The sequence below is a fragment of the Sorex fumeus genome, unplaced genomic scaffold (assembly GCF_029834395.1).
Source record: "Sorex fumeus unplaced genomic scaffold, SorFum_2.1 ptg000030l, whole genome shotgun sequence".
Classification (NCBI taxonomy): domain Eukaryota; kingdom Metazoa; phylum Chordata; class Mammalia; order Eulipotyphla; family Soricidae; genus Sorex; species Sorex fumeus.
In genome coordinates this window covers 3,645,241-3,661,485 of record NW_026606087.1, presented here as the reverse complement: position 1 = coordinate 3,661,485, position 16,245 = coordinate 3,645,241, and the positions used below count along the sequence as shown (strand labels likewise).

The 16,245-nt window shown below is 39.2% G+C and overlaps 1 protein-coding gene across 1 annotated transcript in view; it reads left to right on the top strand.

Moving 5' to 3' along the window:
• Positions 1-16,245, top strand: part of SPON1 (spondin 1) — a 361,268-nt gene that overhangs the window by 94,459 nt on the left and 250,564 nt on the right. The window contains exon 3 of the mRNA XM_056116221.1: positions 12,429-12,562. Coding sequence (XP_055972196.1) covers positions 12,429-12,562 — 134 coding nt within the window. The remainder of the gene's footprint in view (positions 1-12,428; positions 12,563-16,245) is intronic.

Genomic DNA, 16,245 nt, shown 5'->3' with positions numbered 1-16,245 from the left:
ACCACCATGGATAATATCCCTCCCACCCCCATCCCTCCCATCCCACCCTGCCTCTGTGGCAGGGCGATCCCTTGTGTTCTCTCTCTCCTTTTGGGTGTTGTGGTCTGCAAAAGAGGCTTTGAGTGGCAAACATGTTCAGTCCATAGTCTACTTTCAACATGCATCTTCCCTCCTGGGAGGATCCTCCAAACATCCTTTATTTGGTGCTCCCTTCTCTATCTGAGCTGCCCTTTCCCCTAGAATGCCTGGCTGGCCTCTAAGCTATGGAGTAATCCTCCTGGTGCTGATCTCAGCTATTCTTGGGTATTAATCTCTTATTTTGTTACTTTATATTCCCCAGATGAATGCAATCTTTCTATGTCTATCCCTCTCTTTCTGACTCATTTCGCTTAGCATGATACTTTCCATGTTATACCACTTGTACATAAATTTCATGACTTCATCTTTTCTAACAGCTACATAGTACTCCATTGTGTAGATGTACCAAAGTTTCTTTAACCAGTCATCTGTTCTTGGGCATTCAGGTTTCTTCCAGTTTCTGGCTATTGTAAAGAGTGCTGCAATGAACAAACAAGTGCAGATGTCACTTCGACTATACATTTTTGCCTCTCTGGGATATATTCCCAGGAGTGGTATTGCTGGGTCAAATGGGAGCTCAATTTCTAATTTTTTGAGCATCATCCAAACTGTTTTCCAGAAGGGCTGAACCAGTCGACATTCCCACTAACAGTGAAGGAGTACCCCTTTCTCGCCACATCCGTGCCAGCATTGGTTGCTTTTGTTCTTTTGGATGTGGGTCAGTCTCTGAGGTGTGAGATGGTATCTCATTGTGGTTTTGATCTGCATCTCCCTGATGATTAATGATGTAGAGCATTTTCTCATGTGCTTTTTTGCCATTTGGGTTTCTTCTTTGAGAAAGTTTCTGTTCATTTCATTGCCCCATTTTTTGATGAGGTTGGATGTTTTCTTACTGTGAAGTTCAACCAGTATTTTGTATATCCTTGATATCAACCCCTTGTCAGATGTGTATTCGGTGAATATCCTTTCCCATTCTGTAGACTGTCGTTGTATTTTGGTGACTGTTTCTTTTGAGGTGCAGAAACTTCTTAATTTAAGATAGTCCCATTTATCTATCTCTGTTTTCACTTGCTCGGCCAGTGGCATGGCGTCTTTGAAGATACCATTTGCTTCAATGTCATGGAGGGTTTTGCCAACTTTGTCTTCAATGTACCTTATGGTTTCTGGTCTGATGTTGAGGTCTTTAATCCATTTTGATCTTACTTTTGTACATGGTGTTAGGCAGAGTTCTGAGCACACTTTTTTGCATGTAGCCGTCCAGTTCTGCCAGCACACTTTGTTAAAGAGGCTTTCCTTACTCCACTTCACATTACTTGCACCTTTATCAAAGATTAGATGGTCATATGATTGAGGAGAGATATCAGTGTATTCAACCCTATTCCACTGGTCTGCAGCTCTGCCTTTGTTCCAGTACCATGCTGTTTTGATTATTACTGCTTTGTAGTACAGTTTGAAGTTAGGGAGGTTGATTCCTCCCATTTTCTTTTTCCCAAGAATTGCTTTAGCTATTCGTGGGGTCTTATTGTTCCATATAAATTTCAGGAGTGTTTCCTCCATTTCTTTGAAGAATGTCATGGGTATCCTTATAGGGATTGCATTGAATTTATACAATGCTTTCGGTAGTATTGCCATTTTGACAATGTTAAGTCTCCCGACCCATGAGCAGGGGATATTTTTCCATTTCCTCATGTCCTCTTTTATTTCCTGTAGTAGCGTTTTGTAGTTTTCTTTGTACAGGTCCTTTACTTCCTTAGTTAAGCTGATTCCTAGGTACTTGATTTTCTGGGGCACAATTGTGAACGGGATTGTTTTTTTTCATGTCGCTTTCTTCTCTCTCACTGTTTGCATATAGGAAAGCCATGGACTTTTGGGTATTGATTTTATAGCCTGCAACTTTACTATACCAGTCTCTTGTTTCTAGGAGTTTTTTTGGTGGAGGTTATTGGGTTCTCTAAGTATAGTATCATATCATCTGTGAATAGTGAGAGCTTGATTTCTTCCTTTCCTACCTGAATGCCCTTAATATCTTTTTCTTGCCTAATCGCTATTGCAAGTACTTTCAGTACTATATTGAACAGCAGTGGAGATAGTGGGCATCCTTGTCTCATCCCTGATCTTAGAGGGAAGGCTCTCAGTTTTTCCCCATTGAGGATGATGCTTGTTGTAGGCTTGTGGTAGATGGCTTTAATTATGTTGAGGAAAGTCCCCTCTATACCCATTTTGGCTAGGGTTTTCATCATAAAGGGGTGCTGGATCTTGTCAAATGCTTTCTCTGCATCTATTGATATAATCATATGCTTTTTATCTTTTCTTTTGTTGATATGATGGATTATGTTGATTGATTTTTGAATGTTAAAGCATCCTTGCATCCCTGGGATGAATCCTACTTGGTCATGGTGTATGATCTTTTTGATGAGTAGTTGGATTCTATTTGCTAATAGTTTGTTGAGCATCTTTGCATCTGTGTTCATCAGGGATATCGGTCTGTAATTCTCTTTCTTTGTGGTATCTCTGTCTGCTTTTGGTATCAGTGTGATATTTGCTTCATAGAAATTGTTCGGAAGTGTTTTTGATATTTCAATTTTGTGGAAAAGCTTAAAGAGGATTGGGAGTAAGTCTTCTTTAGAGATTTGGAAGAATTCACTAGTGAATCCATCTGGGCCAGGACTTTTGTGCTTGGGGAGACTTTTTATTACCATTTCAATTTCCTTGATGGTGATAGGTCTGTTCAGGTATTCCAGGTCTTCTTGGTTCAGCCTTGGGAGTCTGTAGGAGTCTAGGAATTTATCCATTTCCTCCACGTTTTGATGTTCCGTGGCATAAAGCTTCTCAAAGTATTCCCTGCGGATCCTTTGAATTTCTGTAGTTTCTGTTGTAATGACCCCTTTATCGTTTCTGATTCGGTTTATTAGGGTTTTCTCTCTCCCTTTCTTTGTGAGTTTTGCTAGAGGCTTATCGATCTTGTTAATTTTCTCAAAGAACCAGCTCTTGGTTTCATTGATCTTTCGGATTGTTTTTTGGGTTTCCATCTCGTTAATCTCTGCTCTGAGTTTTATTATTTCCTTCCTCCTGTTCGGGTCGTGCTCCTTTTTTTGGTCCTTCTCCAAGCTCTTAAGCTGTGAGGTTAGGTTACTTATATGTGCTCGCTCCTCCTTCCTGAGGAATGCTTGTAGAGCTATAAACTTTCCTCTTAACACAGCTTTTGCTGTGTCCCATAAATTTTGGTAACTCGTGTTCTCATTTTAATTCGTTTCTAGGAATCTTTTGATTTCCTCTTTGATTTCCTGTCTTAGCCACTCGTTGTTCAATAGCGCACTGTCTAATTTCCAGGTGTTTGATTTAGTTTTCTGTTTTTGTGTGTGATTTACTTCTAATTTCAGCTCATTATGGTCTGAGAAGATTGTTGATACAATCTTCTTAATTTTATGGAGGCATGTTTTGTGGCTCAGCATGTGGTCTATCTTGGAGAATGTTCCATGTACGCTTGAGAAGAATGTGTATTCAGCTTTTTGTGGATGAAGTGTCCTGTATATATATCTACTAAGTCCCTTTCTTCCATTGTTTCCCTCAGATGAAGTATGTCTTTGCTAAGCTTGAGTCTGGTTGATCTATCAAGAGGCGACAAAGCGGTGTTGAAGTCTCCCACTAATATTGTGTTGCTATTGATGTCTTTTTCCAAATCTATGTGTAGTTGTTTTAAGTACTTTGCTGGTCTCTCATTAGGTGCATATACATTTATTATTGTAAGTTCTTCCTGTTGTACAGATCCTTTGATCAATAAGAAATGGCTTTCACTGTCTCTTATGACCTTCTTCACTCTGAAATCGATGTGGTCTGATATTAGGATGGCTACCCCAGCTTTTTTATGGGAGCTGTTTGCCTGTAGGATTGTTTTCCAGCCTTTGACTCTGAGTCTGTGTTTGCTTTGACTATTGAGATGCGTTTCTTGCAGGCAGCAGAATGTTGGGTTCAATTTTCTAATCCATCCTGCCACTCTATGTCTTTTAATTGGTGAGTTTAGCCCATTGACATTGAGAGAGATTATTGTTATGGGATTTTGTCCCATTGTTCTGTTGAAATTTGGTGTATTTGAGGGGCCTTTCTTGCCTTAAAATAGCCCATTTAGTTGTTCTTGTAACCATGGTTTTGAGTCTATGAAGTTCCTGAGCTGTTGTTTGTCTGTGAAACTGTGTGTTGTTCCTTCTATTATGAATGAGAGTCTTGCTGGGTAAAGTATTTTTGGAGAGGCATTTATTTCATTGAGTTTTTTCACTATGTCCCACCACTGTTTTCGGGCCATGAGAGTTTCATCAGAAAAATCAGCTGTGAATTTTAAGGATGCTCCTTTGTAAGAGATTTCTTTCTTCGATCTTGCTGCTTTCAGAATTTTGTCTCTGTCTAAGGTTTTGGTCATTTTGATCAGAATGTGTCTTGGGGTATTTTTATTTGGATTTCTTCTAGCTGGTACCCTTTGGGCCTCCTGAATGTGGTCACAAGTTTTCTTCAGCTCTGGAAACGTTGTAGCAATGATGTCTTTGACAGTTTCTTCTTCATCAAGGTTTTCTTCCTGTACCTCTGGGACTCCACTAATTCTTATGTTAGCCCTCTTGGCTTCGTCACGATCTTCTCTTGCCATCTGTTCCCGAATAGTGAGTCTCTTTTCCATTTTCTGCTCTTTCCTGGAGAGTCTCTGAACTTCATCTTTGAGCTCACTGATTCTGTTCTCAGTGGCTGTTACTCTGCTTCTGAGGCCTTCCACTGAGTTTTTCAATTCGCCTACCAGGTTTTTCAGGTCTGACATTTCCGATCGCATTTTCCTCATTTCTGCCTTCAAATCCTCTTGTCTTTTATTTGCATTGCTTTCCATTGTTTCTTTTAGTTCCCTAAGCATCCTAAGTAGCTCCCTTCTGAATTCCTTGTCAGAGAGGTTGTCTAACACTACAGTACTGTTGATGTCTTCTGGGCTAGCCTCTTCAATAAGAAAGTTTGGTGGGCTTTTGCGTTGCTTTACCATTGTGACAAGTGTGGTTTAATCCTTCACGTTCACTGTTACTATTCTGCTTGATATGCAGTGTGAGTTTGAGATAGGCTTATGAGTTATTGGCTACTGAGTTTCTAGTGGCTGAGCTAAAATAGAGAAGATTCCATCTAAGAAGGTAGCTTATGGTTCCTAGGGCATATGTAGTGGGAGAATATTTACGCGGCCGCGGCTCTGGAAAGGGTCCCTGCGCTGGTCCCGCGCAGATCAGGGGAAAAAACCGGCTGTCCTATGAGATCTAGCTAGCTGCGCATGCCCAGAGAAAGTCCCAGGCCTTGGGGGCGGGCTGTACCTGAATGGAAGGGGAGAGAGTTGGGGGAGACCTTCAGCTTTGTTGCTGGGAGGTGGGCTCGGTTCCCGTCCCGCTCAGATCAGCCAAATAGCAGTACTTCTACTTTATTAAAAAAAAAAAAATTTATCACCAGAAATCTCTAAGACTGAAAAGCAAGGAAAACAAAGATCTTTATTTTTTTTTAAAAAAATCACATAACATCCAAGGACTCTGTAACAGTTGTAATATGGATATACATGTAGTGGGAATGCCAGAAGAGAAGAAATATATGAAAAAATATGACACAATTTCCCCAAATTATTATCAAACAACAAAGCACATATCCAGAAAGCCCAAACAATATCAAGAAGGAAAAATGTTTCTCTTCCCCAAAGATTCTATATGTAAGCATATAATTTCTAAACTACATAAAAATAATATTAAAAAATCTCAAGAGAAGTCAGGAAGAGAAAATCACCTTACAGATACAGGAATAAAGTAAGCATTAATACAATATTTTCTCAGAAATCACACAAACAAGAAGTGCTGAATTGAAATAGTTTATGTATTGAGAGAGAAGAAAAATACCAACTTAGAATTTTGTAGCCTTTGAAATTTTATTTAAAAGTGAAGGAAAAATACTTTCTAAAACAAAAGTTTAGGGGATTAGTTTTGGACTTGTTATGCAAAAACTGTTTCAGAAGTTATTTAAAGAGATGAAAAATAAGTCAGATACATGTTCAAAAGGAGAAGAGTAGCAAAGAAGGAATAAACAAAGGCAAGAACATCTTGTCTTAATCTTTTGAATTTTTTATGTTCTATATTCAATTGAATTTTTATTGGTTGATAATATGATGTAATTTCAGGGGGGTTAGCTTAACCCCTCTAGGTATGTCTAAATTACCGTTCCCACCAGCAGAGTTCCAATGCCTTTCCAACATTATAAAGACCCCTCTCATTATTCCAGTCTTCTCTCTATCCTTCTGACAACTTCTCTGGTTTTTCACAGGGTCCAGGAATCAGTTTTGTTTCTTGCCAGTTCATTTTTGCCTTAGTGATTCATATTCCACATATGAGTGAAGTATATTGATGATCATTTCTTACTTCCTTTACAATTTCACCTCACATAACAGTGAAGGCCCTCAAGGTTCATCTATTTTTGTCCCAAAGGGCATCTTTAATCTTTTTTAACAGCAGAAAAGTATTATAATTATAATGTATGTAAATATATATGTAAATTATATAGCCACAGATATATATATATATATATATATATTACAACAGTTTATTCAGTCATCTGTTGTTAGCCATTTAGGTTGGGTCTATTTAGAATAATGCTGCTATAAGCACTGGGGTACAAATATACTTTGGAATTAATGTTATATCATTTAGACAAATAGTAGCATTGCTGGATAATATAAAACTTCCATTTTAAAATTTTTTATTGAGGTACTATTAGTTTATAAGAGTGTAAAAATACTTATGTTTTAGGGATATAATATTGCAATATCATGCTCACCCTAAATATCCTTCTACCACAATTCATTGGACTCTTGCAACCAATTCCCCTTTCCAATTGGAAAAAGAAATTACGTTCAGAGACTAATGGTTAGTTTTCACTGAAAACAATCTTTTCCCTTACTTTGCTTTTTTATATATGACACGAGTGATAACATTTATCTTACAAATATTAGGAGATTTCCAACAATATATTTAAAACTGATACATTGGTCGAATAAAAGAGATTTCCAAAGACGTTCTAAAGTATCTTTTTTAAAATTTTTATTGATGAAACACCATGAGGTATAGTTGTAGACTTACAAATTTTTGTGCTTGGGTTTCAGTTATACAATGATCAAGTACCCATCCCTCCACCAGTGCCCATTTTCCACCACAGGTCCCAGTATCCTTCCCACCCCCATTCCCTCTCATCCCACCCTGCATTCGTGGCAGGGCATTCCCTTTTGTTCTCTATCTCTCCTTTTGGGTGCTGTAGTTTGCAAAAGAGGCATTGGGTGGCAATCATGTTTGGTCTATAGTCTACATTCAGCATGCTTCTCCCATCCTGGGAGGATCCTCCCAACACCCTTTATTTGGTGCTCCCTTCTCTATCTGAGCTCCCTTTTCCCCGAGTGACAACACAACTTATCAAAATTGGTGGTATATATCAAAAGCTGTGAATAAAGAAAAATATCTGTCACTGTCCTCCCGTTGTTCATCAATTTGCTCAAGCGGGCCCAGTAACGTCTCCATTGTGATACTTGTTACTGTGTTTGGCATATCAAATACATCACAGGTAGCTTGCCAGGCTTTGCTGTGCGGGCGAGATACTCTCAGTAGCTTGCCAGCCTCTCCGAGAGGGGTGGAGGAATCATATGGGTCGGCCAGGTCGGCTGTGTGCAAGGCAAACGCCCTACCTGCTGTGCTCCAACCCAAAGAAAAATATAGCATGAGGATATTATAAAAAATATTTAAAATAAATAATGTCAATGAGGTTTTCTAAAATTCTATTTCAGTAAATTAGAAAAGATAAGAAAATTGAATCCAAAATAAGCAGAAGAAAAAAATAGAAATTTGTTCAGAAAAATAAAAAATTCGGGCTGGAGCGATAGCACAGCGGGTAAGGCGTTTGCCTTGCACGCAGCCAACATGGCCAACACAGGTTCGATTCCCAGCATTTCATATGGCCCCCTGAACACTGCCAGGAGCAATTCCTGAGTGCATGAGCCAGGAGTAACCCCTGAGCATCACCGGGTGTGACCCAAAAAGCAAAATAAATAAATAAATAAATAAATAAATAATTCAATATAAGAAATCAATAGAAATAAATAAAGCTAAAATCTGATTCTTTGAAAGGCTCAATATAGTAAGAGGCAGTAATTTTTTGTATACCCAAAGCCTGAGTATAAAGACTACTGTAAAAAATAAATACATAACTTGAGAAAAAAATAGAAAAGATGAATAAAATTGGTATTCCCAACCAGGATAACCCCCCCCCCCAAATTGAGAAAGGACACAAATTACTAATATCAATAACAAAAGAAGGGATATCACTACAGAACCAATGGATGCTAAAGAAAGGATAAAGAAGTACCATGAGCTACTTGATGCCCACACATGTGATAACCTAGATGAAATAAACCAGTTTATTTTAAAATACAATTTGCCAAAACCTTCATAAGTACTAGACAACCTAATATCAGACTTGCACTTATTAAAGAAATTGAGTTAAGGATTAATATCTTTTTTAAATATAACACAAGATCTTCTTCTAAATAATAATTTGTACCAGTTTTCTAGTCATCAATTCATTCTTTGTAGATAATTTCACTCTAAAGCCAAAATCAAAGACATTGCAGGAAGACAACATCTCGGATTCATATCCCTCATAAACAAAGATGCAAAATATTTCAACAAAAATACTAGCAAATCATTCATCTGGGGAACATAAAGTAACAAAATAGAAAACTAACACCCAAGAGTGGCCGGGATTAGTACGAGGAGGTTGCTCCATGGCTTGGAGGCTAGGGGAAAAGGGAGCTCAGATAGAGAAGGGAGCACCAAATAAAGGATGTTGGGAGGATCCTCCCAGGATGGGAGATGCATGCTGAAAGTAGACTATATACCAAACATGATTGCCACTCAATGCCTCTTTTGCAAACCACAACACCCAAAAGGAGAGAGAGAACAAAAGGGAAGGCCCTGCCACAGAGGTAGGGTGGGATGGGGGGGGATGGGGGATAGGAGAGATACTGGGATCCGTGGTGGTAGGAAATAGGCACTGGTGGAGGGATGGGTATTTGATAACTGTATAATTGAAACCTAAGCACAAAAATTTGTAAGTCTACAACTGTACCTCATGGTGTCTCACTAATAAAAAATTTTAAAACATTAGCAAATCAAATCCAACAATGCATGAAAATGTACACCATAACCAAGTGTAAGCAATAGCACAGCAGGTAAGGCATTTGCCTTGCACATGGTCGACCCGGGTTCGATTCCTCCATCCCTCTCAGAGAGCCTGGCAAGCTCCCTGTGGGATATTCGATATGCCATAAACAGTAACAACAAATCTCACATTAGAGATGATACTGGTGCCTGCTCGAGCAAATTGATGAACAACGGGAGGACAGTGCTACAGTACTAATATAAAGGAATGATGTCACCTTTCTCCAGTAATTTTCAAAATTGTAATTTAAGTCCTATCTAATGTAATAACACAAGAAAAAGTAAATGTGGGAACTTATAGAATTTCTGCTCAATTTTGCTATGAACTAAAAACTGCTCTAAAATATTATTTATCATTTTTTTTAAAAAGCTCATAGCATGGAGAATATAGATTGGGTAGAAGAAATGAACGTGGAAGGGGAAATGATAAAACTAATAGAAGAAAATTCTGGAAAGCATCTTTGGGATTTTAGCTTTTTAGGTAAGACCACACCACAAAAATACAGGCCTTAGGAAAAATCTTGTTGAATATAACTCACTGTCCTCCCATTGTTCATCGAGTTGCTCGAGTGAGCCCAGTAACGTGTCCATTGTGAGACTTGTTGTTACTGTGTTTGGCATATCGAATACGTCACGGGTAGCTTGCTAGGCTTTGCTGAGCGGGCAAGATACTCTCAGTAGCTTACCAGGCTCTCCGAGAGGGGCGGAGGAATCAAACCCGGGTTGGCCGGGCTGGTTGCATGCAAGGTAAACGTCCTACTGCTGTGCTATTGCTCCAGCCAGATGAATATAACTAGATGAAATTTATTTATGTTAAATGAAGAATTTTAAAGATATTGTAAATTGAAACTCCTAAAAAAGAGTCTAGAAACTCTTAGAAATCAACAATAAAAAGAAAAAATTATTGACCAACATGCTGAGGTAGCAATTCACAGAAGATGAAGTCTGATAAATTTATTAAGAGATGTGCAAAGGTGCTGGTACTAAAGTAAAACAAGATACTAGTTTGTATTCACCAGTTTGGAAATATTTTTAAAAATCTCTCAAATACTGGTGAGGACATGTGGAAATAGGAACCCTTGTGCATAGCTAATAAAATAAAAGTTGGTGTAGCCATTCTGCAGAAAATCTGGCAGTACTTATTGAAATTAATATGATTATATCCACAATCCAGCAACCTAGCAATCCCATTACATGGTTTTTATATTGCTGAGGAACTCTCATGTGTACTCATAAGTCAAGTATCATGAGGATATTCACTGAAGGAATATTTGTGGAGTAAAGAGCTGTTAGTCAGCTAAATGTCCCTCATTGGGAGTGTGGATAAGTAAAACAAGATCTGTGCATGCAGTAGAATAGTTGGCAGTAATCATAAGTAATAAATTAAACTCTATCTATCTATCTATCTATCTATCTATCTATCTATATCTATATCTATCTATATCTTCCTCCACTTATCATAAGGTTTATCAGATACCAAGTAAGAACCATAGGTTGCATGGAACATGTAAAGTATTGGTTGTTTATGCCATGGTAACACATGACTGACTGGAACTTCAGCTTACTGCCATAATTCGGCATTATAAGAGAAAGTCATATCACATATTCCTGACCCAGGTGCAACAAATTCAAAGTACAGTTGCCACTGAATACCTGTCTCTTTTGTACCATTATAATGTTAAATAAATAAATAAATAAATAAATAGGACTATTTAAGGGAACCATCTGTAATAATATTAACATACTTTAAGGTTTTGGTTTTTGTTGTCGTGGGGTAACTAACGCCCAGTGCTGCTCAGGGTTTGCTCCTGGATATCCACTCAGGGATCTACTCATAGTGGTGCTCAGAGGACCATGTGGGGTGCTGGGGATTGAACTTGGGTAAGCTATGTGCAGGCAAACTCCTTACCCTCTTTACTATCACTCCAACCCCTAATCTTAACATTTTCAAAAGATAAGATTAAATGTAAAAACATTAAAATAGAAAACAATTTTATATCATTTCATGGGATTTATATTGTGATTTTAGAAGGACTTAAATAGTAGGTACTAGTAGGAAAGAAAATAGAAGTAGCACAAAGAAGACAGAGATAAAATATATTAGAAGATTGCCTTTTCTTTGTCTAATAATGAAAACATGATAAACTGAAGAGTTTTGTGACAGTTGTGTTATTTTTAAAAGAAGGCAATTTTTAAAAGTTATGGTGATCTCATTAAATTGTATTTGAAGATTTAAGTAATTCAGAAAATGGATTTAACTTAGTGCTAGGCCTATGCTAAACACTTAATAAATGTCACATAGTAACTACTATTAACACTACTCATGATACAACTACTAAACTATTGGAGTTTCTACTTTGGACCCATTGCATTAGGATAATTCTCTATCCCCCTCCCTTCCCACCCCCAATCTCACAGAGTCTTACAATTTAAATAGCTCCTGTAAGGGAATAAGAAAGTACTGGCAGCCTACCCTGAAGCAAGTAAGAAAAAAAATGCTGAAACAGCCTCGGGGAATGGGAATGGCTACCCCTTTTCTCTTTCTTTTTCTTTTTTGCAGTATAATAGGAAACTTGATGGTTAACTTGGGAGAATACCAGTAAAATACACAAATTAGAAAAGTTAAATTGTGAGGGTAAACAGGGCTGTGAAATAGAGATATTTTATGTATTTTGGTCTGCTTTCTTCAGAAGTGTATTTACTTCTTTTTTTTCCATTTAAAATCTAGCTCTACCGTTTGTTTTGTTTGTTTTGGATTTTCGCTCCCTAATTCTTTTCTGAAATGGCACACAGATTGTCCCAGAAAAATGAGCAAATTATCACCTAGTAGCCTGTTCTTCAAAGTGCTGACACCAGATCCTGTTCCAGAGAACAGAGGGGAAACATGAGCCAAATTCTTGCCTTCGTGTTAATTCAACAAGTATTAAACTGGGAGTTGATGCCAGGCATTATTCTAGTGTCTGAGGACATAGAACTGCTAACACAAAACGACAAGTTTAAAAATAAAATTAAGGAAGTATGAACTTGGAAACTTGAGTCTTCCCCAAGTGACATTGTGTTTCAAGGTGGATATTTTTCTTTGGTTTGTCTTAGATCATAGATGAAGAAGAAACCCAATTTATGAGCAACTGCCCTGTAGCAGTCACAGAGAGCACCCCTCGGAGGAGGACACGGATCCAGGTGTTTTGGATCGCGCCGCCAGCAGGAACAGGCTGTGTGATCCTCAAGTAAGTGAACGTGGGTGCTGATAACTCTTCGTTCCCCTTCCCCATGGTCATGGTGTGGTTGCAGAGAGGAAAGTGGCTTTGTGGGGGCATCAAATCAGTTGCATCATTTCTTGGCCCTCAGGTATCTTGACTTTCTAAAATGGGACTGTGGTCCTTGTTGATAGGCTGCAAAGAGAATTCTGTGCCTGAGTCTCAGTTTTCAGCTAATAAGGTGACTTTCTGGGCTACTCTCAGTGTCCTAGAGATATTGATACTGGGACTGGTAAAGAAAAGTTATGAACCAAGTTAGGGTGATTTTTACTGTTCTCCATCTGGAATTTAACATCCAGTATCTGTGCAATGTTTACCTGAGCCCTAACTATAATCTCCATTATCCCTGGACTCTGCTTCATGGTCCTATTGTCCTTCCTCCATCAAAGTGCCCTCTTGGGGCTGGAGTGATAGTACAACAGGTAGGACATTTGCCTTGCATGCTCTCGACCTGGATTAGATTCCCAGCATCCCATATGGTCTCCCGAGCACTGCCAGAAGTAATTCCTGAGTGCAGAGCAAGGAGTAACGCCTGTGCATTTGACAAATATGAACTCCCCTCCCCCACAAAAAGAAAAATAGTGCCCTCTTGGGATTAGAGAATGCCAAGATTAGTTCCTGAGCACAGAGCCAGGAATAACCCATGAATATTGCTATTCATGCAAGCCTCACACATGAATGAAGTCCCACGAAACCCAGATAATGCGGAACTTCGTGACCTTGGACTCTGGACTTAACGGGACTCTGGAACAGAGATCCTCTGCCTGCTTCCCCCAGTCTCCAGTGACTCAGGGATCACAACCATAAACCAAATCTTACCAGCACTAGATAATCTCATTAGCCACCCTCCAGAACTCAGGATGCTCCTCCCAGATGAGAGTACAAAATGAGGCTCCCAGAACTATGCCACCGGACTCTGCGCCAGGTGTGGGGTGGTTGAGAGCCCTCCTGGCTCCAAGGGACCCAGCCACAACAGCCAACCTCCACTACTCAACCACCACCACACTCCAGGCTGCTTTCCCGACACATTATAAGACACTTCCTACCCATTTCCCACTATTACTACACTATATCTGATGGGGTTCAGACAGTAGGCAACAAATCATAAAGAAAAAATATAAATATATGCCTCTCGGTGAGCCCAGCAAGCTACCGAGAGTATCCCGCCCACAAGGGCAGAGCCTCGCAAGCTCCCTGTGGCATATTCAATATGCTAAATATAGTAGTGACAACAGGTCTCATTCTTCTGACCTTGAAAGAGCCTCCAATCATTGGGAAAAGACGAGTAAGAAGAGACTGCTAAAATCTAAGGGCTGGGAGGAATAGAGATGTTACTGGCGCACACTTGAGTAATTCAACGATCAACAGGATGACAGTGATACAGTGATTGCTAGGTGTGGCCCCAAAACATAAAAAATTAAAAATATATAGCATCCTCTTGGGCCCTTTGCTATTTGGTTTCTGGTCCCTCTCTTTGGTGAGTTATAATAATTGATAAAAGGTTTTGACCAGCCAACAGTATTCCTCAAAGGTATCTCAAATCTGTATCTACAGAATTGCATGATATAGAATGGTGCTCAGGGGTAAAGAGTTGTGGAGGAAACTGGTTTTTATGGTTAAAAAGATTTGGGAAATCCCATCTACACCATCTTCGTTTTCATAATAAGAATTAACTTATGGAAGGCTTTGCAAAGACCTGCTAAAATGAGATTTCTTTAACTTGGTTTCAGACAACTTTTCCCAAATTTATTTGAATGCAGAGTTTCTTTTTTGCTGACATGCTTTTTAATATTTACCAGTTGAAAAACATAAAAACATAGATTTAAAGACTGTTTAAAGAGAGACTCAGAATTTTAAGATTTCAGGCAAGTAAACAGGCATAAGTAGCTGAGGGGATTCCAAGCCATTTTTCCATGCAGGGAGAAGCTGGAACCATCTTCCCAACAATTTTCCTTTACTGCAGAATACCCTTAAGACTTTATTTATGTATCTTCTTTATTTGTCTGCAATTCTGCCCACAGATATATCAACAGTACTATAATGGGTTTGACTCTAGCCTACATCTGTATAGAAGTTGATAAGGAGACATTCTAGTTAAGCATTCCAGTTCCTGCAGTTTCTGGATGTGTGGTGCCTAGCTTGTGAAACAAAGCTCATACAAATGTTTGGAAACCTCTATTTTCCAGACCCAATCCTTTATTTGTCTGGCTTTATTTTGCTACCACCTCTCTGGATATTATTTCTTTGTTATCTTAATATAAGTTGAGCAGCCTCAGATTTCTTGGGAAGTTTGATTCCTGGCATTAATCTGCAGTGGTAATTAACAATTGATTAGCCTGGGGAGAAGGGTCAAGGAGAACGCAGAGGGCTAGTGCACATGCTTTACATGCAGTAGGGCAGGCTTTGATCTTCTGCACCTCATGGTCCCCTGAACACCACCTGCTGTGACCCTCAGCACTCTGTTAGAAGTAACACCTGAACACTGCCAGCTGTGGCCCCCAAAACAAAACAATAACAAAAGTGTAACAGTATACTATTTTTAATGAAAACATATAAATTCAACCTATGACATGAGCAATAGCACAGCGGTAGGACAATTGCCTTGCGCACAGCCAGCCTGGCCAAGCCGGGTTCGATTCCTCCACACCTCTCAGAGAGCCCGGAAAACTACCGAGAGTATCTCGCCCACATGGCAAAGCCTGGCAAGCTACCCGTGATATATTCAATATGCCAAACACACTAACAACAAGTCTCAAAATGGAGACATTACTGGGCCTGCTCAAGCAAATCCATGAACAACGGGAGGACAGTGTTTGTTTGTTAGTTTATAACATCCAATGTCTAGTTTAAATGTGAGAGAAGGCCTTTATGGAGACAAAAAAGACCACTGAGATGAGAACAGATACAGGCAATTTATTCCAGAGCTTTCTATGTAGTGATGGAGTCAGTTGGCATCACTAGTATTTGACAGAGACTCAAAGACAGAAGTAGGAAAGTTTTATACTTAAAAAGAAGGGGAGGTTGCTGATACTTTTTACATATGTATATGTATATATATACATATATATATATTCTAAACTTGGTGTTATGGGAGCCACTCTGGCTATATTCAGGAGTCACCACAGCCATGCTCAGCGGTTCTTTTGGGGAGCAGCATGTGGTCCTGGGCACTCAGGACCTTATACCTATAAGACAATGCATGTGCTCTACCATTGAGCATCTACAACCCTCGCCCTGCAGGGCCTTCGGAGTCAATGTTGTAGGAATGGAGAGCTGGAAAACAGTTATCTAAAAGTGGAGGATCTATGGACTGGTTTGTAGAACACTTTTGACTTTTTCTAATTAACCTTGAGTTGCAAGTAGGGGAGGCAGGAATGATAGAAACTAAGAGAAGTTCTGCACCTCATGATTGGCCAAGACCTAAAGGTCTGGACTGCTGAATGCTGAGTTTGTGGTTTTGAGTCACCACAAAGTTTGGGGGCCAGAGTTTTTTTGTCACTGATATATGTCTGTTCATGTAAAAATACAATTAAGGCATTATCAGCTGGGAAACTAGAGTTTCTCAGTCTGGAGTCTAGGTTCCCAGATGGACTTTCTATCACCACTGCACCACTTTCCAGGTGCTTCCCTCCCTTTCCTACTGGCAGCTCCAT